The 27897-nt window shown below is 39.3% G+C and overlaps 1 protein-coding gene across 1 annotated transcript in view; it reads right to left on the reverse strand.

The window, feature by feature from the left end:
- The window catches only part of LOC121932263 (glutamyl aminopeptidase), a 77629-nt gene extending 50980 nt beyond the window's left edge, over positions 1 to 26649 (reverse strand). The window contains exons 1-3 of the mRNA XM_042470808.1: positions 25721 to 26649; positions 9717 to 9858; positions 4361 to 4492 (exon numbers count right to left, since the gene is read on the reverse strand). Of these exons, the coding sequence (XP_042326742.1) occupies positions 4361 to 4492; positions 9717 to 9858; positions 25721 to 26370 (924 nt within the window). The 5' untranslated portion in view covers positions 26371 to 26649. The remainder of the gene's footprint in view (positions 1 to 4360; positions 4493 to 9716; positions 9859 to 25720) is intronic.
- Positions 26650 to 27897: the final 1248 nt, after the last annotated feature.

The following is a 27897-nucleotide window of genomic DNA, read 5'->3' on the forward strand; positions in this document are numbered from 1 at the left end:
AAAGCACCAAAAAGGGAGGTAAGGGGCTCAGAAGCAGTGGATGGTAACTGAAATATATCTGCATTATACGGTATAGGAGAACAATATTTATTGGAACCCGCCTTGATCCTTGGAAAGGCGGGCTAGAAATAAAATTTTTATTTTATTTTTTTATTATTAATAATGTTTCTGGTGGAGAAAAATGGAGGTGAGATGCAAGGCTCATGTATCAGGATGAAAAAGCAGAGGTTTCAAGAGAGGACAAGACCAGGGAGAACTATGGAGATGAAAAAGGGAACTTGTGCTGGATCCAGGAGCAGACAAAAAGCTACTGCAGGGGTTTATGAGGGGCTGTGAGATTATCAGAGCTGAATGATTTTGACAGCAGACAGCTGAACAGATGTGCTAGGAACAAAACAAGATGGAAAACTAAAGGAGATTACAGCAGTGTGAGCAAGAAAAATAAACAGGGCATAGGCCAAAGGTTTTAGCAAGGGAACTATGAGGAAAGACCTATTTTTGCAATAGTATAAAGGGTTAACTGAACATGAATGAAGAACACAAGACAAAAAGCAGCCACTCTGACACTAAGGCATAATGTCATTTCAACAGAGTGAATGGTAAATATTGTTAATGTTGAAGATCATATGGGAAAAGGAGTGGGATTGGAAAGGAGTGAAGATTAGACATTAGTCATGGGGCAGAGCTTCCCTGAAACTCTTGAAATATTTGGAAACTATTACTCCCATAATCCCCATCCATCCCATGGGGATTCTGGGACTTGCTCAAAAGTTAACTTTTCCAAGCTCTACTTCCACCTCCATCCATCTCACAATGCTGACTTTGTCGAATCCTTCTTTTGTTTTCATTGCTAGCTCACATATTTACTGAGCACTTTCTGAATCTTTGATCACCGGACTTGCCCTTCACATAAACTGGATGCACTGGAAATCCATTCATTAGTCAATGCTCAACACATGGACGTTTAGCATGAGCACTGCTATTGGGAAGAATATATCAAAGTAGTTCACAAGTGGGATCAAAGATTTGGCATAGTAAAAAGCCCCTTGAATTCTTTAATAGTCTTCACTGTTTTCAATAAGGACATGAAACCTCTACTGTTACCATGCATCTCAACAAAATATCAAGCAGCTCATCACAGATAATTTTCTTATTTCCAGAAGCCAGTTTTGGGGAAAGAACCATAGAAGAAAAAGGACTCAAATATGTTTTGCTGTGCATAAAGACTCAATCAAAGAAACCATGGTCATGAATCTTCAGGAATTAAGCAGGGCAGCTGACAATGAGGTAACTTGGAGGCCTTTCATTCATAGGGTCACCATGGGTCGAAGCCAACTTGAAGGCAGTCAACTACAACAACAACAACTGCCTCTGCATTCAGCAATCAAGGGAATGGCTCTACTCTAATTGGAACTAATCAAGAAGGCTTTGAGACTTTATTGTTAGAGCTGATTAATTAACATAAGAACATTAAAGAAAATTATTATTCATGAATGTTAAAATGTTAAGAAAACTGACAAAATTAATACCAGTAATTAAACTGATCAACTGTTAAATTAAGAAACTGTTTATATATTTTAATAAAATACTATGATAAAAATAATGAATTAAAGCTAAAAGAGAGAGAATGAACTCATCTGAAATGTGGTGCTGGAGAAAAGTAATGCGGAAACATGGAATGTCAAAAAGACAAATCAACGAGTCCTAGGGCTAATCAAGCCTGAACACTCTCAAAATTATTAGGTTAAGACTATTGCACTTTGGACATGTCATGAGAAGATGTGACTTAATGGGAAGACAATAGCCCTTGACAAAACTGAAGGCAATAGGGAAAAAGGATGATTGCATTACAGGTCAAGGAAGCCACAGTATTGAGTTTGCAAAATGTGAGCAGGGCTGTTGTAACAGGATCTCTGGGAGGTCTTCCATTCATTTTGGTTGCCACAAGTCCAACTTGACTTGATGGCAAATAACAACAATGAATTAAAGAAATTGAAAACAGTGATTGTTCCTCCAAAATAATATTGTTGACATTAACAATATACATACATACATACATATTTATAATCATTGTTGAAAGTGTTAATGAATAATTTGGTTTTAAATTAATCATCTCCAAGGTCTTTGCTCACCAGCTATACATGAAAGCCACTTAGAACCTCAACTGATATTCTGGGTTTGCTGTTTATCTGGAACAGCAAAACTAGAAGTGATGTGAGGTGCATACCAGACCATTCACTATGTCTGGTGGGTTGCTACTGGCTTGTTGGCTCATACTTTATAATAAGCATAATGAGCATTACAACATTCTGCACAAAGCTTGAATTTTGGCTGACATTTTCTTCAGAGTTTATCCTGACAATATTTTCTAAAAGCCCCAATGCCATTCTAATTTTCCAGAGATGTTTTCAGAAAGCATGTGTATATTTAGGGCAGATAATCCCACTGCTGAAAACAAGAATGGCTTTGTATCTGACAGCTACTGTTAACCCCAGGAGCCTCCCCCCCTGTAAAAAACCCTCAGTATTTATTTTTATCTTTAAAAGAGTAATTAAGTAAACAAACACAATGAGGTGGAAAATTAAGGCCACTTTACCATTTCACTCACTTCCATGGATGAGCTGAAGCTAAACTTTCTGTTATCTTTTTTCATATATAAAATTGCATAATGACATAATTAAAGAAGAAAATTGTATTCAATCTTTAAGCCAAAGCTCTTAATAATATTGAGGAACCTGATCTGCAAAATTATTTAAGAAATGAGAAGCTTGTATTTGAAGATAAGGAAACTGAGGCATGCCATTTTTGAAACTTATTAAGGGATATTATTAAGAGCAGGGATGTTCTCTCCCTGGCCTTGCATCATCTGCCATATCCCCTACCCCTTCACCCAGTTCTCTCCATGGTCAGGAAAGAAGGCCTTCAGAAGGGTTAGCCCAAGAAACTCTGCTGCCTGAGGTGAAGAACAAAATAATACTCTTTCCTCAGGAGCCAATTGAATTAGTGGTGCAAATGGCAGGACACTATTCCAGTTACATGAGGCAGTGGGCTAGTTGAGGTGGTTCAGGATAAACTGATGCTTCAATCAGTAATGAATTACAAGTAACATGATTATCTGTAATGAGGATCTAAAGAAGTTACTTTTCAAAAAGAATATAGCATGTGAGAACATTTTACTTCACTTATATGAGGAGGAATGTTTTTTAGTTACATTGCTTTTAAAGGGAATGTTTCAGCATTTTTAGAAACATTTTGACTGCGATTTCCCCCCCTCTCAATTTTAAGTTATTCTCTTATAAAAAAAAAAGAAAAGAAAAAAGAATGATAATATCAAAAAAGCAGCATGTAATACAATCAAATGCCCCTTACATTGTAACAAGTAAAGAAAATATATTAATTTTTCAAACATTACAGTGCACAACAGAAATGGATTACGATTAAAAATTAAACTTTCTGAGCTCTCCCCCCAAACAGTAGAAAATGGCTAGAACTTAAGAAGATTATTTTAACCATCTTCCCAAGGCAGTTGCTCTACATTACGTAGTACTGTGGCCTGTAGAAGAAAGCCTTCTGTATGCATGTAGGTTCCCCAGGCCCAAGCAAGGGTCTAAATTGCATGCAGAGTGTGCACAAGTACAGAGGTTTCCCTGTTTCAGACGTTTACCCTTCAGGATGCAGCAGGCAGTGAGGTTGTGCAGTAGAGACATAGTGAAGGTGGCACAACCAGCTACTGTATCCTCTTTTCCCACCCAAATGGTTTGGATTGTGTTAATGGTTGGAATACTTGAACAGAAAAACTGTGGAAGCTTAAGATGCTGCATTAGCTCCCCAGGAGACCTTGGAGGGCCATTACCCCTAGTAAACCTTTTTCTGCAAAATACATTGCCCTCAAATGCCTTCTAGGGGATTTCATGGGGGCATTTTCACTATGTTTTGGGTCTTCCTGGGCCGTTTTAAGACTTAGTCCGAACCTTAAGTAAATTAGCAAGACAGGCTCAGTATTTTGCATAACTCCTTTAACATTCAGATTAAAATCTAGAGTGGACTCTCCTCCTCACTGTGATGGGAACCCCAGCTACTGCTGGTTTGAACTAAATTGAATCTCATTACTTTCAGTTAAATCTCATGGTCATCGTTAATGTAATACAGAATGTTCAGCCTTGACCCAAGGCTTTAAAAAGGGATGGGGGGAAATAGCGGAAGAGGCCTTTCTACACAAGGTTTCTATTCTTCTGCAAAAGAACAAGAAGGAAAAAATCCATAACAAGCCATTTAATTAAAGCAGCTGCTTTGTTTACCTTCTGCAAAGCAAAAACCATTGGAAAATACATGGAAATTTTATTATGAACATTGGACTTACAGGAACTCCTCGGGAGGAAATTCTTTCTATAAAATCAAACTGGTGCACAGCCCAACACACCAAGTAAGTGCTCATTGGGACAGATTTTTGGAATGATGTCCGAGTCCAACCATTAGCCAGTGGAATTTCTTCCTGAAAGTTAGGCAGAAATAAAGAGAAATAATTACACATGGTATGTTGTTTACAAGTAAAGCAATGCTGTGTAAAAGATCCCCTTATTTGCAGGATGGGAGTGAATTACACAGTCTTATACATCATATGAAGAACTATTGACTTTTATCGGTCCTAAAGCTCCCACTATTCAGCATCAATGACACTAGGTTTTTGTATTATGACAGAAGATGGGGGAAATTTGCCATAATACTTTCACACACTTTCAGTGTGTCTCCCTTGGTAAATATTGAATATCATGTTATAGTGTTATTGTTCTACATTAAATGCTATGGCTGCCTCCTGTGGAATCCTGGAATTTGCAGTTTAGGTATATCAATTGGAGAGCTCCTAGACTTTGCTAAACTAGAAAGCCCAGAATTCCACAGGAGGCAGCCGTAACAGTTAAATTGGAATAATAGCATTATAACAGTGTAATGTGCCTCACAGCATCCCAAAACTGTAATTTTTCCTCATAGGGGACTTTTACCACACAATTGTTTTGGTTGCCCTTACCTGCAACTTTAGCTGCTCTTCATTATCTTTTCTGTGGTGTAATGACCAAAACATAACATATATTCCAAATACAGATTCATCACAGCATTGTAGCGTGATAAGAGCAATATGATATTGACAAATCTAATTTCCTCTTTATTCTTGAATTTATTTCTTTTTATGGTATTTATAATTTCCCCTTTTCAGACTCCAGATCATTATGAATAAGTTAAAAATCAGTGATTCAAATAGAAATCCTTGGGGAACTCCTCTGTTTACATCTCTCTGTTGCAATAACTGACCATTTATTCCTATCTATTTTTTTTATCCTATGACTGTTAGGTTTCATCAGGATCATTTATGTCAGGATATTACCAGACGAGGGTCATCTCATCCCTGTTCCATCATGTTTCCGCCCTTCCTGTGCAATCACGGGAAGGACTTTCAGACAGGATTCGCACTTATCCCGTCTGGGAAGTGTGAATGACGGCGATCGTGTGAAAGGCTTTCAGATGAAGTCTCGCAGATCCCATCATTATCCTGCCATTAACCTGTCATTAAAGCAACATTGTGCATTAACGGAAGTTCGCATTCATGCAATGCTGCTTTAATGACACATTAATGGTGGGATTGGCACTATGATTTGAAAGCCTTTCGCATCATCACAGTCATGGACAGGTTAAAGACGGGATAAGGAAGGGGGAGTGATCCCACCCCTATCCTGTCCCCATGTGAAAATCTCCTCAGAATCCTTTTGTAAATTAAAAAAAACCGTACTTGAATTCAGAATATGAAATGGATAGGATGAGGAGAATATAGTAAGAATGTCTATGGATAAATATGTCTCAAGGTATTTATGCTTATCATTATGGATAAGATAATACTGGAAATGCCCACAGATGTTTGACCACAACATATAATAGTGGGAACTCAATAGTAATCATGACCAAATATTTTTCACACCTCAGTGCATCATTTAATTTGCTTAAGTCCTCCTTAAATGGGATCCATTCACATAGAATTATAAACAGTATTTTGGCCATTTACACTATGGCACCTCCCAAACATAAAACAATAAAAAGAGATCTGTTATCTTGTTGTTATTGTTGTGTGCATTCAAGTCGTTTCTGACTTATGGTGAAGAGGTTTGCCACTGCCTTTTACTGAGGCTGAACATGTGAATTGCCCAGGGTCACCCAGTGGATTTCATGGCCTATCTGGAAATTGAACCCTGGTCTCCAGAGTCATAGGAGATTATCACATTGAATATAAAGTGATTTATCTCTGACAGGATAAAGTTGTGTTTAATTTTAAAAGCGGGTGTTGTTGCATGCAGCCATGGCCAGGCAAGTGCAACCCATATGCAGTCCAGATCCTAGTTGTGTTTAACCAGTGACTTTACAAAAATGGAAGCTTACCGTTTTTGAAAACCCGCTGGATAAGCACAGTAGGGATCCAGGCTGCATACGGGTGTGGCACTCACCCAGCCACAGCTGTGTGTGATAACACCCACTTTTAAAATTAAACGTGACTTTATTCCATTGGGGATAAGTCACTTTACATTCAATGAGATAATCTCCACAGTCAAACAGTGTAACTACTATACTACACTGGCTCTCATCTATTATCTTAGGAGCAATAAAATACAGTGTGATATTTCCTCTTTTTCTTTGGTACTACTATGTTTCTAGAATGATGAAATATTTTTTAAAAAATGTAAAACATCTTGGAGGATGTTTTTAGCCAAGGTTTGCTTGGTGGAATTTGCATTTTAATTCTGTTATTAGTTTGGAAATTTGGAAACCATTCCTTCCAAGTTATATGTTGGCTTTGATTTTCAGCTCAGCTATTCACTGGAAACTTTTGGATGCATGCCATAAAACTTTCCCCCACTATCAGTCACTGAGGCAGAGAATGTAAGCCATGGACTACTATACATGGAAGCTGAGCCATGAGAGCTAAAAATAATCAGATGAAAATGTATTAACTTCATTTAGGAAAGGGGTTTGGAAAAAAATCCACATCTACGATTCAACAAATGGGGAATGTGTTTCAAAATACCAAACACCGAGACATGAACTTTATTGTTAGTGCTAACTAGAGCTATCCCACTGAATCAATAATAACTTGGGAAATCAATACCTCAATAAATTTGATTGATTCTATGGGTCTGCTTTAGTGCAGACTAAGAACAAGATTCAAACCTCTGTTATACCAAGTAATTTTGATGAGTCCCTCTGATAGGCCACAATACACCTGTTCCAGAGTACTGTTGCAGAAGCACTGAAGAACCTCAGCTTAAGGGCCAAATTCAATTTCAGAGATATTCTCAGAGGCCACATTCAGTAAGAGGGAGCAAATACTACCACATTTTAGCCAAAATATCTTAATTTCATTAACCAAGGCTTAAAGGCATTTTAGCACTTTGGAATGAGGGGTAGTAACCTGTATAAAAATTAGGAAACCACTACAGGTCTTCCCAATTTAGATAATGAAACAAAGACCCCAAAATAGCTGAATTTAACTCTTGCAGTTCCCTTTATCTGGACTAACAGATGAGTTTGGAACCTTTATTTTTGACACAAGGGCAACATTGACTCTAGAAAAGGTACAACATGGCAGTTGTGAACAAAGTCATACTATTCACTCCCCCCCCGCCACAGAGACACCATTCAAACATGTGAATGCATGCACATACACACATGCAAAGAAACTCACATCTACATTAATCTGACAGACGCTGATTGAACCAGCTTTGTTCACTTCTTCTTTTTACTGGTGGATCTTTCTTTCAGGATCCACCATTTCAATGGGCCTCAGGCACCATAAGGTGGCATCTCCATAGGAGCCATATCTTCTCTAGCTTCACTAAGAGGCAGAACTTAATGGAGAGAGAAACACCTGATCTGGTAGACTTGATTGGCTGGATGGATTGGCCTATTTCAGCCCCTTACTGGTGGTTCTCCATTTTCACATTAAAGGATTGCTACAGGGCAAGTATTTGCTTTGGTGTTTATCACACTAAGATTATTGGAGCTAAGATCAGGGGTGACTGCGGGTCGAACAATGCGAATTGACGTTATAACGTGAGTGTTTTATCACACCTGGTTGCCCTTCCGTTGCCCTTCCGAATTGAGGGGGAATCAAATCCAAGGCAAGTCACGTGATGTGGATTCAGGCAAAGCAGAGTGAGTGCAAATTGTATTACCACACCGGTGCATACTATGCAGATTCAACGATTCAAATTGGGACCCTTGAGCATGCTCAGTGGGGCCCTGAAGGCATCCTGAACTTTTGCACTTCTGGGGTGAAGAAGGGAGCCTGGTTCCAGTTTCACATGAATGACAGCTTCACCTTTCTTCCTCCCTTCTATTTTCCCATCCCTGGCAGCCAAATTCAAAGGGGTCCTCCCTGTCAGAGCCCGCATCCATTTCATCCATATTGACATCTATCCTCTTGTCATTCTCCTCATCTATTTCATCTCCATCTCTCCTTCCCTTTATAACAGCTGCCTTCTCTTAGGTTGCATCCAAACTGGGGAGATAATCCAGTTTAACTCCACTTTAACTGTCCTGGCTCAGTGCTATGGAATTCTGGGAACTGTAGTGTAGACATTGAGCCTTCTCTGGCAGAGACCTCTGGTGCCTCAGCAAATTAATAACTTAAATTATTATTATTATTATTATTATTATTATTATTATTATTATTATTATTAAATAAATTATTATTATTATTATTATTATTGGAGTTGGAGTTTGTTGTGGGGTCCTTGGCTCAAGGCTATGGAATTCTGGGAGTTCCATCTCTCCCTCCAGCCTCCTGTTTCTTTCCCTTCACATCTGTGATCTGGATCTACCCTCCATCCCTAACCTCATGTGAATGATAGGGAATGTCACTTATCTCTAAATGCCCTCTGTTTCATCCAAATGTATCCTCCACCGGCAAAATTATTGTTGTTATTATTATTATTATTTTGCAGTGAAAGAATTAATAATAATAATAATAATAATAATAATAATAATAATAATAATAAATGTCTTTCATTGCAAAATAAACAGTGTAGAAACTGCAGTTCTACTTGGAAGTAAATCCTGCCTCCACCTTGGCCCCACTTTGGAGGACATCCTGCCCCCCCACCCTCAAAGAGTCCTTTAGAAACTCTACTAACCCCACTCTCTCTCTCTTTGCCCCCTCTTTTCTCTTTCTCTCTCCCCGCGATCTCCCCCCTCCTCTCCAGCATGTCTCCTGTCCACGTTAAAACGTGAATGCATTCATTCAGGGAGGGAGCACCGGAAGCAAATGGGGCAAAATTGCAGCACAGCATCATGGGAAATTTGCAACCCAGGGGTTTTGCGGTGGTGTTCCAGAGCACAAGCAAAGTGTCATGCCACACCAGACCAATATGCAGTGAATTTGAAGTGAGCCTCAATGCGAATCCTGTCAACTCACTTATTTAGCAAACTCTCCCAAATGAGGAGCCAGTAAGGATTCAGTCCGGAAGCACCACAGAAACCCCATGGGAGGAGCTCCCATTGAAAGGAACCAGGTGTGAAAATACATTAACATTATAACATTAATTCACATCACTTGATTCGCAATCACCCTGGATCTGAGCTGGAAAAACCCCGTTTGATAAACGCCTTTGTAACTGCTACCAGGTTTCATATATTATGCACATAGAGACAGAGACATTAGATGCTTAACTGCATACCTCCACTGGCATGTTCGACAAAGCTTGATGTGTATCCTCATGGATAATAGAGATCTTGTAAGTTGCCTTTTTGTTAGGTTCATCAAAGCAAGGAAATGATTTCCGGGCATCTGTTGGTTCATGATCAGTAGCTGCTATGCTCCTTTTGAAAACAAATGAAGATGATTACATCAAACCATTATTCAACAACTGATAATAAGACCAATATTTAGAAACAATGAAGGTTGATAATAATACCAATATTTAGAAAGTGTAAAGCAAATCCTTCATCTGAAATAAAAGGAACATTCTGACTCCTATGGCACACATTTGAATAATCTAAAGATATTTTTCTCCAAAATGAGTATGACTGAGCCTTTAAACATAATTTGGTTTTTTAAATAATAATAATAATAATAATATCAACCTACATAACCTCTGGAAGACCACTACTAAAGGCAAACAGAACCCATGTGCTTTCCAACCCCCTTCTGATACTTGTCACCCTTTGTATTTTCAGTCTTAGAAACTCAGGAAAAAATGGTTGATGAAATCTAACAGTCTACATTTGGCGTGGTTCATTTGAATTGTGCAATTCAAATCTGGATGAAGTGATACAGAAGAGTGTTGTTACAGAGTGTTCCAGTTTAACCTACCAAATTAGCATGTTAACAATGTGCATTTATAACCATGTAAAATTCTCTATGTGCTTCCTAAAACAATCATGCAATTGCTTTGGTCTGGAATAATTTCCTACTTATACCATATATTAACTACATTACAGTGTACTCTGCTTTTAGCAACACTGTGGTAATACTATAATGTGGGTTGAGGTAAATGCTAGTTGCATGCTGAGTTGATCTCTCTCTTTCCATCCATCCATCCATCCATCCATCCATCCATCCATCTTTCCCCACCTTCTTTTTAGAACTGGGGCTCAAAGCACCTAAGCAATTCTCTTACAATTGATTCAGGACATCTACAGAGATGTGTAGTTCCATGAAACACACAATCTCAGCATGTAAATTTAGTTAGGTGAATTGTTGTCACCTTTCAATATGAATCTCTGCTACTTGGACTGGTGTTGGACTCTTAGCAGACAAGAGACAACTTTTGCAAAGAAAGCTACTACTATCCCCCCTCACTTTATATGTGTTTTATGAGTGATGAATGACTTTAAGAAGCTTGTCAAAAGCTCCCTGGGAACAGCATATCCATAATGGGAACATTGATCATTCTGAGATAACCTTGCACATCTGCCATTCATTGTTCAAGGAACAAAGTATAATGGCAGTCTTGTATGATTTGGCATATTGATAAGTTACAGCAAAATAAACTGGCGTGAAGTACACTTGGTATACATATACATTGTGCTGCTTACCTTAACAAGTAGCACTCAAATATCTTGCCTACACAGAATATAAATGACTGAGAAAAACAGTGTCATGAAAATTGTTGCTGAGGTTTATAAAAAATATTGGCTTTCTAAATGGAATTACACTGTTCTTATCAACATAGCACTCACTGATGTGGTATGATTGATGGGAGAACACAACTAAACTGTCTCTTCAATTAATTTTTTCAATCTTGTAGTTTTCCAGCCCCACATCTACAAATGCTTTGAGCTATATAAAGGTAGTTTTCATTTTCTTTTTCAAAGAAAAAAGAAGTAATTATAGGTGAGGATCATAGCTTTTAACTTACAGAAATTTGGAAATGTTATCTCAACAGTTCAATTTGTCAGTGTTCTACTGTTCTTGGCGTTCTTTTCTCCAGTGTTTTAAATGCTTAACTGATCATAAGGAACTTGTAGTCACATCTTGAGAAGTTTCCTTTTTTAAAAAAAAACCTAACTTTTTACTGTTTAAAGCAAGATGTCAACCTAATGGATGGGGTGAACAGGAACTGTGGCCATGAAACTGGGCTGTAACAGTCCAATCTTGGCAACAAAATGTCTGCTCTATGGCCTAGAAGAAAATAAGTCAGGCAATCAGAACACAGATCTGGAGCATGAGATGGGCATGGAAGAAACTTACCTATATTCAAAAGTCATTATGGCTGCATCTGCTCTGCAGAAATAATGCAGTTTGACAGTGCTTTAAGTGCCATGACTTTAACTGCCAATTTTGGATGTAGTTGTTGTGACACCAGAGCACTTTGACAAAGAAAGCTAAACATCTCATAAAACTATAAATTCCAGAATTCCATTGCATTAAGCCATGACAGTTAAAGTGGTGTCAAACTGCATTATTTCTGCAATGCAGATACAGCATACATCAGGCAGTAAAAGTGCTCAAGTGAAGGTTCTTCAAAACAATGGACAATTCCAAATGAAAAGACCTGCTATTCTAACATGAGCCAGTTGATGCTGATGGAGTCCCTAGTCTACCTGACTTTGCCCTCTTGTTCAAGAATGGAATTTCTTCAGGCTTCTGTATTGGAATATAGCACTCCCTCATTTTCCTCTCACCTCTTGCTGAGCATGCTGTCGTAATGGCCAGATTTGGCATGTAAAGCCTTAGCAATGAGAAGTGGGTTCCTCTGCGGTTTCTTACCCAGTAGCCAATGATGGCTTAGAAATTAGGTGGTTATTTGGTGAGAAGGGGGGAAGTCTCAGAGTCCATCTGTGGGTGTTGTTCCTTCTGAGTAAAGGTCCAAGCAATGATGCTGCCGGGAGTGAGAATTCAATGGACAAAAGGTATCTTATGAAGGTCCCCCTCACAGTACTCCTGGATGTTCTACCTCACTGCTCCCAGCTTCTCTGGTATTCTTTCTCATTCTCCCTCCCCAACAGTTACCTTTTCTCTTTTGTCTCATTCTCTTCTCAGTACTCCTCTTCCTTTTCCCACCATTCTTCCTCCCCCTCTGCAGTGTCTCTCCCTCTCCCCTCTCTGTCCCACACCAGAACTCCCTCTCCCTACCTTTCTCACCCCATCAATCACAAACTTATTTATTTCCCTTTTCCAACAGGATTCCAGCCCTAAGAAGACTTTGAAAAATACTATAAAATGCACTCTGTGAAAAATAGCACTAAAACAAAGTGGATTCAAGAACATCTAAATGAATGAGTAAAGAAAGAGGACTGGAGAAGCCATAATTACAGGAATAAAGCTAGGAGGGATGCAAAATAAGGTCATTGCACCCCTCCAATAAGAATTCTACCCTTGTGAAATTTTGCAGCGAGTATGACATTGAAAATCATCTGTACTCAGAATACTTATATTTGCTGTGTTCATATTCCTTCCATAATTTTGCTCCTTTTTTATGCCTATTTCTAACCACCCAAGTGAAGTTTTAAGTCACTGCTATGCTAGAATTTGAGCAGTGGAGGAAGATTTAATTGAGGAGGAACAGAATTCTTATCTGTGGGCAATGTCCCCACTTTGCCTGTTCACACTACATCTCTGCATAAAATTACAACACCAGTTGGTTTTTTTTATAAAAGAAAAGAAGCTAAAAGCAAACAAAACCTAGGTCCCTGCATATATCATATATATATATATATATATGTATGTATATTATATATATATTATATATATATCTGTACTGTATTATATCTGGCTTCATACAGTATAGCCGTGTACTGTAAGGGGAAAAAAAGAAATTAGACTTCTGTAAACATCCAAGATCCAACAAGTACATTGACAGAATGCAAGTTATTGTTTTAATTGTTCATGTAATTTTAATCTTAAACTGTTTAATTCTTTTTTAAAGGGGGGATATTTTGTATATATGGTGTATTCTTTTAAGCTGCTTTGATTGTCTTTACAAAAAGCGGGGTAGAAATAAAAGTTTTATTTATATATTTTATTTAAGTCTCCACCAGAGCTGTTGTAGAGTTACAAGCACATTCTCTCCAGTTGCAACAGCAACAACAGCTGGGGTGGTGCACATTTCCATCCTGCAGCTACTGCTCAGGTGCATTCTGACTGCTCTTCTGCATCCAAGGAAGATGGATCAACTACCATCATAAGGCTGCTGCTACTTCTTCCCTACGCAGCCTGAATGTTACTGAGCAGCTGAGGAGTTGCTGGGGGAGAGAACGAGGACCAGGGACCTCCTGGCTGCTCTTGCATAGCTAGGGGTAGATACATGGCCTGAGAAGGTAAAAGATACCTCCTATCACAGTGTCCTTTGAAGTGCTTACACCAGTGTAACGGTGATTATGCTGGCATGTATTGCCTACAGGATCTTCACCCATATCATCTTAGAAATAAGTCCCCATGTTTTGAATGAAGTTATAAGTGTGTATAGGAGTGCAGCCTGAAAGTTATTACATCAAGATGTTAAGCAGCTGTTACATGTTTATATTTACAGGTGGGATAAATATAAAAAATACAGCACCATTAACATTATAGTAGAGCATAAACCTAATATACAGGTAATTCTTGACAGAATGTGTTCTCTTAAACAGTGCTACTAATTGAGCAGGTGTGGCTTGGAGTCATTTTTCTTTCTCATCATGGAACAGATGGCATCTCTTTGCTCATTCCACATATAAAAGCGACCTGGACTGTCAATCAAATTATATTTTAATACTTGGTGGTAGGACAGCATTCTTCATGACACCTCAAGGTGGCAAGTCAGTTTAAGTAACACTGGACTGCCCATGTGGCATACAAGGTATGTGATAGACAGCTTTGTCCATCAACAGATAGGGATGGTCAGGAAACTCATGAGGAACAGTCAAGTCCCTGTCACTGCTGCTCGCCAGCATCTGAAAAGTTAGAGTACTTATCCCACCCTAGGGCCTGCCTTCCAAACAAGTATGCTGAGCCTGAATCCTCCCTTTGTTTCTTCATTGTCTTATTTTGTCTCTAGTTCTTTGTTTCTAGCACTCACCACCTGAGTTGCTACAATAGAGCTTAAAGACGTATGTGATCCACATGAAACTTCCACCTATCTTTATACCTGCTGAACACTTCTGGATCCTGATGGAAGCTCAACTGGCCATTCTGCTAAATACACATTCAGATTTGGGCTTGCATTCTGTTGATGACTTACAAAATCCCGATTTACACCCATGTTACAACCCACTTTGGAGTGGCATCCAGCTATATTCCTATAGCTGGACACACAGCAATGACATCATCTTCTGCAACTTCTGCAGGACCTCTGGGAAGTCCCAGAGGATGTCTGTTAACTTCACGTCATAGGCAGATGCTGTTCCACTGCCCTCTGGTTCTCCACTAGCCAGTAGGTGGCCATTTTGGGGGAATTGAAGCACCATAAAAGGTGGGATTGAGGGGATGATGGGTAAATATGCTGTAGTTTCACCTGTGAATAAATTTATTATATGTATCCCAGTTTAGGGTTTCAGCCATCTGAATTTCTGGCTCCTGGAAACCAGAAGACAATGGCGGGTTACACACCGTCATGAAAGTACGCGCAGAGCGCATACTAGAGTTAGGGAGGTGCGGTGCTTCCGCTCTGCGCGTAAAAAATGACGGCGGCCGTTCCAGATGGCCGCCACCATGAGGACGTCATGGCCGCTCCGCCTCTATATGGGGCGGCACGGACGTGACATCCTCGCTCTGCGCCAGGGCGCCTAGGGCACCCTTAGCGCGAACCAGGAAGGAGCTCCGTTTCAGAGCTCCTTCCTGGTTTGCAGCGCCGCTTTTCTTCGCTGGGCGCAGCCTTCAGATGGCTGCGCCCAGCGAGGAAAAAAAAGAAAAAAAAAAGGGCCAAGCGGCCCTTTCTCCTCCTCCCCGCCGCCGCGGGTGTCCTTGGGGCTTGAAGCCCCAAGGACACCCTTTTCAGGCTGCGGGGAAGCGGCGTTTTGCCACTCCCCGCAACCTGGAAAGCGGCAGATCAGGGCCTTAGCGGCTGCGCATTCTGACTGCTGAGGCCCCGATACACTGGGGAAAGGGGCAGGTACAGCCCGCCCCAAATAGGCGGTCTGTAACCCACCATAGTGTTTTTCTTTAGTGCATATGAAACTGCTTTCCGGGTGTCCACCTTGCCCTCCAAAACTAGAGTGAAATGTGGGAAAACTGGGTTTTTTTTGGGGGGGGGGGTTAAGGGACAGCTCACAAAAGGTCCTAGTGACACAATTATCTCCTAGACCCACCAAAGTTGACCACCAGTAGTAAAGAGAGTAGTTATTTCTCCCTAATAATACAAAAGAGTTGTTGTTGTTGTTGTTGTTGTTGTTGTGTGCTTTCAGGTTGTTTCTGACTTATAGTAACCCTAAGGCAAACCTGTCATGGGGTTTTCTGGGCTGAGAGAGTATGACTCACCCAAGGTCACCTAGTGGGTTTCAATAGCTGAGTGGGGAATCAAGCCCTGATCTCCAGAGTCATAGTCCAATGCTCAAACCTAATGGTTCCCATCATGCTGCTCTCTCTACAAAAGATACCCCACCAAAATACTTCAGATTACTCTCTTATAAGGTCACTACAAGTATCTCATGGAAAATATTAGACATATCCCCAAATCTGAGGGACTGGGAATGAATGTGACCTGGATATTAAATTGTGGCCAAACATATTTTTAAGATATAAATATAATAAGGGAGACAGAAGGAAAAAATGTCAAACAGTAGTTACATTCATTAGTTACTGGAATAGCAACATAACATCTACTATTGATAGGCTATGCTTACTTAGGATTGTTTAAATTTACAGTAACTTATTTAGATCTTGCATAGTAAATGCCTTCTTTCTATCTTATATTTAAAAGATGGTTGCTATTCCACAGCACATATACATTAAATATCGTGAGCAGAGAAGCAGCAGGATGAGTTTCCGCTTTGTCAGAATTCATTAAGTTTTGCCACAATGTCATCTCAGTTATTTGCTGTTCATTTCTCTTCTGCGTGTGATTACAAAATGTTCAAAGATTACATTAGCAGCTACCTACAAGGTAATATTTTACAAGTGACTGCTTTTAGAACAGCACTCTCTGTTCTGAAGTTCTCTGTTCTTGTATTCCATTACCGGTATGGATGGTACTTTTCAGGTTACACATAATGCAAAAATACAGCTGGGTCTTCCTTGTTTTGTTATAAACTGAAAGAATGCAAACCCCATATAATGGCAGCTGGTTGTTTCCATGTGGGGTGGGGTAGTGACTACACCCCAGGCTTTAATCTTAACATTCAGCACATTGGAAAGCTCCTTTCAAATGTAGGGGAAAAACCAAATAGACTCACTGTCTAACTGACATGGGAACCACTGGTTACTATCAACTCCACAGAAATGAATTGGAATCCCACATAAACCCTGTCTCCTCCCCGCGCACTCCGCTCCTCTGGGAGAGGCCTACTTCAGCCACAAAAATCTAGGCTTTCGACTACCTCCCAGAGGGCATTTTCCATCGTCACCCCCAGAGTGTGGAATGGCCTGCCGGATGAGATCCGTCTACTTACATCCTTAGACAGCTTTAAAGAGGCTGTTAAGACGGATCTCTTCCAGCAAGCCTTCCCGGAATAGAAAAACGTCTGGGAAAGAGACTGCTGCTCCCACTGGTTGCTTGTTGGTATGATGTTGTTGACCTTCTGGTCAGTTTTTAACTTGTTTGTTTGTTTGTATGTTTGTTGTTTTTTGTTCTTTTTCAAAATATTACATTGAATTTAATACTTTTTTAAGGAGGGGAGGGTACCAGGGATTTTATATGTTTTGTATTTTTAACTTTGTTAGCCGCCCCGATTGTTCTCAGAGGGGCGGGATACAAATATTATTATTATTATTATTATTATTATTATTATTATTATATCTTAAAAATATGTTTGGCCACAATTTAATATCCAGTTCACATTCGTTCCCACTCACTCAGATATGTACTTAAATCACTCCCATTCATTTGAATAAAAGGAATAATTTCTTTTTTATTATTTAATATAATATGCTGTTATTATTACTAATATTATTAGTAGTAGTATTTTTAAATTTTACAATACAAATTATAACATATTCCTCATACAAACATGTTTTAACACTTTACTTATTTTATACTAAATATCACCTCAGTGCACCCCTTCCCTGGAGCCATTCCCATCCATATACTCCAACCAAACTTTTAATTCATCTCATTAAGGTAATTTTCCATCTTTTTTTCTTAATACTTTTTCAATATTTTTCCATATTTCATCAAAATCATTTCTTTATCATAATCAAAAGGAATAATTTCTCACTAGATTATGATCAAGGATAACAGCAGTAAAAGCTTATTCATGCTCATAAGATATGAAATCTTCACACACCCACATGCACACATCCCAAATTACCTCTTTTATCTATACTGAAAAATGGCAGTAAAAATGAACTATGATAAATTGCTTTGAAGTGATATTGTGCTAAGGTTCTTCTTCCAACCACAATTTGTAAAATAATAGTAGTTCTCCATTCCTGGCATATACTTTAGGAAGTGGACATTATAACAGAGCCCGGAAAAGTTAATTTAGCACTACAGCAACTACTCAGAATTTAGGACTACAACTTTCAGAATTTACTAGCCCTCATAGCCATTAATTATGAGTGGAAAGCATATGTAAGACAGAGATGGAAAACAAGATGTTGCTGGACTGTAACTGCCATCAACTCTGGACAGCATGGTCAATAGTGAGGGATGATGGGAGTTGCAATTGCACATGGAGCACATATTCCCAATTAGTAGACTAGGCACAAGGCCTTGAAAATGAAAGCCAGAGGTAAGACTGGAGTAAAACACTATGAATATTACTGTATTAGCATGGATATATAACTGCATCCAGCTATTGTTCCCAAAATAAAACATGACTGAAGCTGTGAATCTTTTTTCTCTCCCCTCAACCTGCAACATTTGGCCAAACTCAGTGAAATTATCATACCAGTGCACAATTCAACTTTGGATTGAAACTGTGCTGCACTGAAATAAAGGAGACTAAATGAATTTAAGAGGATTGTGGAAAAATCCTCATGTTTTCCCTCCTATCTGTCAATTAATTCTCTCTGAGGATTTAGTCTAACTTTGTGGAACTCAGATACCACATCATACATCTGATAGAAGTGGCATTCCAATTAGTCATTATTTGTGGCAACATTCTCAGTTCATAAAAATTAGTAATTACTGTCTGCACACATTCTAATGTCTTATGCAGGGGTGGGAGGTGGGAATCTCAGAAAACTGAGTCACAAATAAACTTGTCTTGAAAATAATTTCTAGTGGTCTTTGGAATACTAAGGCATTTGTGTAATTGCCTCAAAACCTTGTTCTTGTATAGTTGTAGATGTGGACTTGAACCAAAGATTTGGAAATGTTACTGTTTTGAGCTGCAGCTTCCAGAAATCCCCCAACCAACGTGGTTAAAGTAAAGCAATTTTTCCATACTTGGGGTAGTCAGCTCAGCCTGTCAGTTGAAGGGATAGTATCTTCCACCACATTTACGGTAGCAGGCTAGTTTAAGGGTCTCAGAAGATGCCATACATTCCTTGGCCCTCTATCAGAAGGGAACTCATGGGGAGCTCAGGAGGACCTGTCCAGAGATACTGCCAGCAATACCCTTTGCTCTTGCCTTACTGCACAACAACATGGCAAGTCTTGTATGACAGACTGTCATTCTCAGTGCTGGTCTCCTAGATATGGGATTTATTTTCAGCAGATACCCAGCTGAACCTAGACATTCAGATCTTTCAAAAACAAAGTGTATCATTATTCTCTCTGTTTCCGATGTTTGGGCATGAATGCTGCTGTTTATGCAGCCAAAAATGGCACCACCCACACACAAGAGACTTAAGGGTGTTTCAAAACTTGCACAAGTCCTAAAACATTTTCAAAAATTGATGCCTTATTTGTATACCAAAAAAACATTTCCATGGACTTTGTAATTTTGAACTTTAATTATGTGTCTTTTATATATTGGCTATTTTCATAGGGATGTGTTTCTTTAGGGTTTCTTCTTCATCTGCCTTACCAAACTGTCTCTGTCCACCAATCAGAAGACTTGTGCTTCCTATAAAAGACCATACTGTTTGATTCTGAGTTTGGAAAATTTACTTTTTGTTGCTGGTGGAGAGACTCTGAGAGTTGTCCAAAAACAGGGGGGTGGGGGGTGGGGGGTGGGGAGACCTTTTCAAGCTCTGTTTTTAGTCTCCATTAAAATGGGAGTTTACATTCCTGGGAGGGAAAATCTACCTGACAATTTGGAGAGCAACCAACAGTCATTATGAACAAAACTAAGGTAAATTTAAAGATATAGCCATGCTAGCCTGTAGAATCAGTATATAGAGAGACCTTGTAGCACTTCTGAGACTAACTGAAAGAAAGAAGTTGGCAGTATGAGCTTTTGTAGACTTAAGTCTACTTCCTCAAATGTCCAAATGCATCTGAGGAAGTAGACTTAAGTCCATGAAGGCTCATGCTGCCAACTTTTGTCTTTCAGTTAGTCTCAAACATGCTACAAAATCTCTCTACATACTAAAGCAAATTTATTCACATTTTGATTCTGTAGAGCAAAGACCGGAATCAAGAAATCTGCAGGCTTTAAAAAGAATCCTCTAGGGATTCTAGTGCAGCCCTTCAGACTCACAGCCCCAAAGGTTCCAGCATTCCTTCAAAAAGCATTAAGTCAAATAATGGACAAGTGACCATCCTCCTTCTGTTCAAAGGTTGTGTAGAAGTTAGAATTTTACAAGGTGTTGCTTGTTACTCTTGCCAAAAGTCCCTCTTGGATCCCATTTTGCGAGAAAGGTGGGACATAAATGCAATAAACAAACAAACAAACAAATAAAGGAGCCTTCTCCAGTTTTCACTCTGGCAATTCTAGGACTTAACCCGTGAATGCAAAAGGTTCTCTTTCTGGATATTACTGTGTAACTACATGAGGACGTTGAAGCACCATCTTATAGCACAATATATTGACTAGTTACACGTACTTGTTTCCAGCACCAGATCAGAACACACCACAAAGTCCATTGTCTACAGGAGGCATAGGCCAAATGTGACCCTCTAAATGTTGTTGCATTGCAGCTCCAATTAGCCCTAGCCAGCAAAGCCATTATTTAGGAATGCTGGGAGTTGCGGTTTGTTCCCTCGATCTACAAGTCATACAACCAAATATAATCAGACCTACTGGAAACATATTTTCAACTTTGGAATTTACAGCAGACACTTTCCAAACTATAGTACCCATCCATCAAAGGGTGGTAATAGAGGAAACTGATTTGCAAGACTAAATTGTTCTAATAGAATAATCTACTATTATTGCCATTGCTATCTTATAGCTAAAATCATACAATAAATTGAACTACAAATCAACCTGGACAAAGATACTTCCTTCTCACAGGCTGGTGGTTCTAAGCCTGTAGTTGCTTACTCAAAGCACTCCATCATCACCTCAGATAGCTGCTCACTAGCAAGAGCACATTACAAGGCAATAAAGACACACAGAGACTGGGAGCTGCAGTAAACCCCAATGCAAGATAGTCCTCATATCTACTTGGGAAGCATTGTTGCTGAATCTAATGATGTTCTCCACAACATTAGGGGTTCATTTGGTTTCTAATCTTCCAGTGTGATGCAGAACATCATCATCCAGCTATACCTTGGTGTATACCACACAAGGCAAACAGGTCAGCTTATATTAAAAAGAAAAATAAATTGGCAATTTATTTTATCATTGGCAATGTTATCATTGGCAATGATAACAAAAACAGCAATAGTCATTAAAACCTCCCAGGTCACTCTGTCACTGGTCTCAAAAATGGCCTGAAGAAAAACTTTAATAGGAGATTAGAAAAAGAGACTGCTAATTTTCAGTTTATCAGATAGCTAATTTCTGTCTTTAGTGGCTTTGAGAAAGGTTTTGTTTTGTTTTTTTGTTTGTTCATTTTGTTTTTTTGTCACACATGGAGTATATATACACTGTAGGCTCCATCCGACAGAATTTCTGGATTTGTAGCTAGGTGTGTACTGAGAATTCTCTGCTTGAGTACTCTTGTGCACTGCCCTGAACTATAGTATGAGAGCTTTGTTTCCCAAAGGAATGAATTACCTCTGCCCAAACTACAAACCTGAGTATTCTGTGGGATGGAGCCATAACAATTAGACTGGAACCAAAAGGCTGTAACTGTGTGATGCAGATATAACACAGGGTGCTTTGCTCTCATTTCAGCAATTGTTTTGCATATTGACACAACATGGTCTGGAATCTTGTTGGCTAGTCTCAACTAGGGTAAACCCATAGAATCAGTTGTGAGCCAACAAATTGGTAAGCCAAATGAATTTGATAGCTCTATTCTAGCTGGGACTAACTGTAAGATTTAGGCCATGACTGTCTGTTCTTTCTGTGTTTCACTCCTGCAAACTTCTGTGTTTTATTTTCTGCTCACCTCACAAGCTTTTCTAGATGGAGAAGCCCAACACTATTCCAATTCCCATTCAGAGGAGAGCTTTTAAACCTGATCAGACAAATATACTTAGAATCTTGTTTCAGACTTCCCTGTTCAATGAAGGTATTAATAGAGAAGAAGTAGCAGGTGGGGCCAGCATGCATGGTGACTTTGGCAGCAGGGGCTATGTGCACACTCATATATTAACTGCTCAGTTTGGGCACTCACATGTTCTCTTCTATGCCTAAAAGGGAATTGGTCTTCTCCAGTGAGATGCCATCATTTTACAGTATCTGTAACAATCTCAGTACAAAAAGGCCAGACAAGGTGATACTTCTCTTCTGCAGCTAAATAAGGGCATTGAAACCTACAGTGGGTTTGTGTTTGGCTAGCACTCTTTTTGCAAAATGAAAGAAACTCAAATCACACATGTTCCCCATCTTTTAGACTTGCTTGTCTATAATTCAATCCACATGCAGAAAAAGGTCAAGATATTGCTACAACACAGCAAGATGTTATTAGCTCAGCCAAGCTATCCCTGTGGTTTCTTTAATTTGCAGTGTAGCCCTCTGATATGGCTGGTCAGAAATATGTCTTATTGGGTTCAGTACTGATGGCTTCCAGTTGACTGTATAAAGGATTCCAGCTTTAATCTAGGGAGGGATGGGTTCAGAAAGATTCCAAGATGTAGGCTTTAATACTGAGCATACTTTCCTGCAAGCAAGTGTTATTGACAGTGATGTAACTTGTTTCCAGCCCAACAGGAATGAGGTATTAGATTTATTGAAGTGAGGGATCTTTATGCTGTGGTTGCAAAGTTGCACAGATAATTCAATATATTATAGAAACAGAACCATCTTTTTTCACAGAGCTTGGGAACCTTCTCTTAAAAAATTTTTTTTAAAAAACCCCCCCCCCCCCCCCTCAGTTGGTATAACATCTGGCTGTGCTGGCTAGGAAATCCTGGGAGTTATAGTCCAAACAAATTAACTTTTCCAAACCCAGCTTCTGGGATAATATAGATTTTTATTGAAGTAGCTGATGGTTCCTGTGTCAATGTGGCAGTAAATTCATCCACAAGATTTATTCCAGTTCAGACTGAAACCAATTCCATGGCAACCATTGGCTGTCAATAGATGCTAATGTTTCATGTAAATAGAGCTGAACATACCAAAAATGACTGCAGAGCAGAGGTTGGGAAAGTTTGACCTTCAAGATGTTTTGGACCTGACTTTCCAAACTTCCAAACAGTATGGCAAATAGTAAGAGACTGTGAGAGTTGCAATCTAAAACACATGAAGGGCCAAAGTTTTCCCATCTCAGATACAGAATTTCTAGTGAAGGTATTATGGTCTCTGCCACCCTTTCCCAGGCTGGTACTCATTAGATGTCTTAGGCAACAGCTCCCACTTCTCTCTCTATTCCAACCTATCTGAAGGATACTAAACTGAAGAATGCTGGGAGAAAGGAAAAGATTATGATTGTTTCTTTCAGTTACGTATATCAATCTACCTGCCAGCACATGAGGAAGTCATAGAAATTTACTTAGAAGTGATCTAAGGGTGAAAATATCATGTATCATGCAGCTTTAGGGGTCTGGGAGCTCATTTCTTTCCTAGAACCATCATGAACTACACTACACAGAGACATGCTGCCACTTTGAACATTTAGGCTGTGTGTATAATACTGTAATTTAAAGCTATAATTTTAATTTTGCTAGTTGTTTTATTGCACAACTATTACCATTGTATTTAATGATATATGGGAATTATGATTTATGACTACAAAACAAAATTACTAAAGATTCTGTGTGGTGTGGTATGGGAGGAGGTCAATGGCAGGCGTGACACAATGTTACCACACCAGGTGACGCCAACCCCACTGGCTGCCATTAGAACAGAATACAGAGAAAATGAATGGTTTCCAATTGGCAAAGGATTAGGCATGGCTATATTCTGTCACCCTATTTGTTCAACATGTATGCAGAAAATATCATGCACAGAGCAGATTTAGACTCAGAAGATGAAGGAGTGAAGATTAACAACCTAAGACATGCAGACAACACTATACCACTGGCAGCAAACACCAGATTTGGAACAATTACTAAAGAAACCCCAGTGAGAAAGTGCTAAGGTAGGCTTAATGTTGAACAGTAAGAAAACAAAAGCACTGACCATGGAAGATCTACATGAATTCATCCTAGATGACAAGAAACTTGAAATAGTCAAAGAGTATGTTACCTTTGATCAAACATTGATCAGAACAGAGACTGTATTCAAGAAATCAGAACAAGATTAGGAATGGGAAGGGCAGCTATTGCAAGAACTGGACAAGTTCCTAAAGTTCAAAGTAACACTGAACACTAAAATTAAGATCATCCAAGCCACTGTATTTCCTACTACCAGGTATGGATTTGAGAGCTAGTTAGTGAAGAAAGTGGATAAAAAGAAAATCAACTCATTTGAGATGGGTGCTGGAAAAGAGTGCTAGGGATACAGCAGATGGCCAAAAAGACAAAGAAATGGGTCCTAGAACAGATCAAGATTGAACTCTCCCTGAAAGCTAGTATAACTAAACTGTGGCTGTTGTACTTTAACCACATCATGAGAAAGGCACAACTAATTATAAAAAGTAATAATGCTAGGAAGACTGCATACCAGATAGTTAGACTCAATCAGGGAGGTAACAGGCCTGAAGCTGCAGAAGCTGAGCAGTACAGCTGAGGATAGGGGGTCTTGGAAATGTCTCATTCACAGGATCACCATGAGCCAAGGTCAACTCGAAGGCAGTTATCAAAAACAATAACCTATGTGTTGACTCACCATTCTACAGTTTATTCAGTTGGGTTACTCTAGGCTAATAAGAATCAGGTTAATCACAGGTGGAACAGGATCTAGTTGAAAACACCATCCCTTCCTCAGCAAGCAACCTTGCAATCAGGAGAAGGGGAGGATATAGTTAGATTCCCATCCATCCTGCCTGACATATTTCGGCATACTATTTTGCATCAGACTTTTAATCTGGACACAGCTATGCAAATGAAAGCACCCTATAGGCAACTGAAGGAAAATAGGGCCTATTTTTTTTTAAAGCTTTTTTGTGTGCTTTCTGAAAGACAAGGGAGACACTACATAAATAAAGTACATTCCATATACTACTGTCAAGTAAACTTATTTACATTAGACTAAGCAGAGCAAAAATACACTCTGATCTATGATTTTTGAAGAAGCTTTTAGTCTCCAATGTCTTGACAGATTTAAATGCACATGTCTGTAGCTATACATATAAAACTATTGCAGAGAATTGAGACATAAAGGTAATTTTGTATGATAAAATTCTGAATTCTTTAAATACAGGTAGAATTGGTAAGCACAGATGAAATCATTTTGCCAAATCCTGATCAGCATTATAAATTATATACTTTCCTGTTGCCCAATTGTCATTTTTCTTTCTAGTCACTGAATTCTCATAAAAGAATATCATTTTATGCAGAGCTTGGAACTGCTACTTTTTGGACTACATCTCCCAGAATCCCCTAATCAGCAAGACCAGTGGCAATATCCAGAAACACATAGTCCAAAAAGACAATGTTTCCTACCTCTGATACTAATACAGATGTGAAAAAGGAAAGTGTCAGAAGGAAAGAATGAGAGAGAAAGTGAAACATTGAGCAAAATGTTATAAAAGAAACATTTGGGGGTAGGCAGGGGGCATTACTTGGTTATTCCATTCTCCACATAAGTTGTCCTATAGAATCCAACCAGGGAACCATTTAAATGGCCTCGGAACTTCATAGTCAGGAAATAGATGTTAGGAGATAATTCTTCTTCTGCTTCTATGACCACATATTCCTGCGGCTTGTACTCAAAGCAACGCTTTAAAGCAATGAACTGGCCTGAAGATGTCTTGAGCAGGGGCATTTCTGTGATCTTAGTCTCTCTGAGGTGAAGCCAGAAGTATTTGGTTGTGTAGCTTTCCAGTGTGATGGAGATATTGACAGTTCCATCATAACTATCTGCTCCCAGTTCCGGTTTCAGCTCCAAGTCATAATGATTTGGATAAACATATAGGGGCAGTTTGAAATTTGTCCAGCCTCCACTGTTGTCATCATTTTGAGCAGGGCAAGGGTCCATATCCTCTGGTGCAGGGCCTGTGGGTGATTCTGTTGGTTTTGTGGGCAAATCTGTTGGCATCTGCCCATTGTCTTCTGGAAAATCACAGGCTGGTGGTCTTAATCCCAGGCCAAGGCCCAAACCCAAGATTAAACCTACAGCAACAACCACACCACAGATGATGATCACATGCTTGTCCTTCATGCAATATTTTTTCGATGCCTTCTCTTCAAAACCCATTCCTTCCATCTCCATTCTCCAGTATCAGAGCTAAATATCAAACATTAAAAAAAAAAGATTTATGAACAACAGTATCTTAGTGTTTCTCTCTTTCTCAGCAGCCTCAGATTATGCTCAACAGTTTCTCTCTCTTCCTTCCTCTGCCTGTCCTCCACTATGAGTTGCCACTCACTCAGTTAATGAAAAATAACATTTGGTTTATTCAAAAGAAAGTAACCGGTAAAGAAGAATTCAGCTAAGAAGTGGAGACAGAGGAAATTAACACAGAAGAAAATTGTAGCTGCTGCTATTGGTCTTATAAGCAGTGCAACCCCACCCCCAAACTCCTCCTGCTCTGGTCAGAGTTAAATATAAAACAGTGCTGTGTTAATCAGCAGTTCAGAGATGATCAAATGCCAAGGCTTGGTGTCAGCAGTTTTCCAGACAGCTCATAGACTGAAGCAATCACAGACAGAGAGGTGGAATTACTTGGGAACCTCAACCTTTGTCATTACTTATGGTTTTCCCCTCCTGGATTTTTTTTATGAGTGGGAATTTCCTTGAACTTGCACCCTCATATATTTGCATAATAAAACATCCATGTTTTTGCCCTCCCCTTCCTCTCTGCCTTAGAAACTGTACGTCTCCTTTCATTTGGTTTTTCCCCCTTTCTCAATAATGGAGTTTTTAGTTTTGTTTTTTCTTTGTTATTCTTTATGTGGATATTGAAAATCACTTGGCCAGAAGAGAAATCTCTGTGTGTGTGTGTCAGACTGTAAACATTGGCACTTAGTGCACACACTGAGCCAAACATGAGTCTGTTCTGATTTGCGTACTGAGCAAGCAAGGCAGCTACAGATGTACACTCTCAAATTTTGCTATTTATGGTTTGTGTATTTTCTGAAAACAGATGAGTGGGATGTTGAGTGAGCTGGGTAAGGCAAGTGATCTGGGACGAGGCAGTTAGCATGTTTCCGTATCAAATAAAATGCATGGTGGTTTCCCACAGAGAGTTAACCTTTTACATTGCAATGCTAAACATGTTTGCACAGATACAAATCCTACTGAGTTAAATGGGGGACTACCATAAGTCTAGATCTACCATACATCAAAGTGAGGGAGGTCTCAGGTAGCCAAGGCTGTAGCTATGTGGAGCAAAATATGAGCACACTGTACCAAATAACTGTCCCTTTCATGAAATTTCCCTTTAGTCCCCACATTTCTAGCATCACAGCTGACCATTTAGAAATGAGTTTAAACAACCAAAAGCTACCAAGGGAATGAAAACAGCAAATATAAAGGTTTTCAGTATCTCACTCTGTGCAGTGCTAGAAATTTGGGGACCGAACAAGAACAAGAACAACAATCAATTGGAAGGCACAATTCTTATTTGGGGTAGGAAATCCCCCACCCACCCCATATCAACACTGTTACAGGTAGCACATGGTGGAGGAGGAGGCAACCATGCACCCCTGGGCATTTCATCTGAGCACTTTGGCTATCCCCTTGCGTTGGTAGACAGAGTTGTGTGTTCTCAATCTAGCTGTTGTGTTGAAGTAAAAT

The sequence above is a fragment of the Sceloporus undulatus genome, chromosome 5 (assembly GCF_019175285.1).
Source record: "Sceloporus undulatus isolate JIND9_A2432 ecotype Alabama chromosome 5, SceUnd_v1.1, whole genome shotgun sequence".
NCBI lineage: Eukaryota > Metazoa > Chordata > Lepidosauria > Squamata > Phrynosomatidae > Sceloporus > Sceloporus undulatus.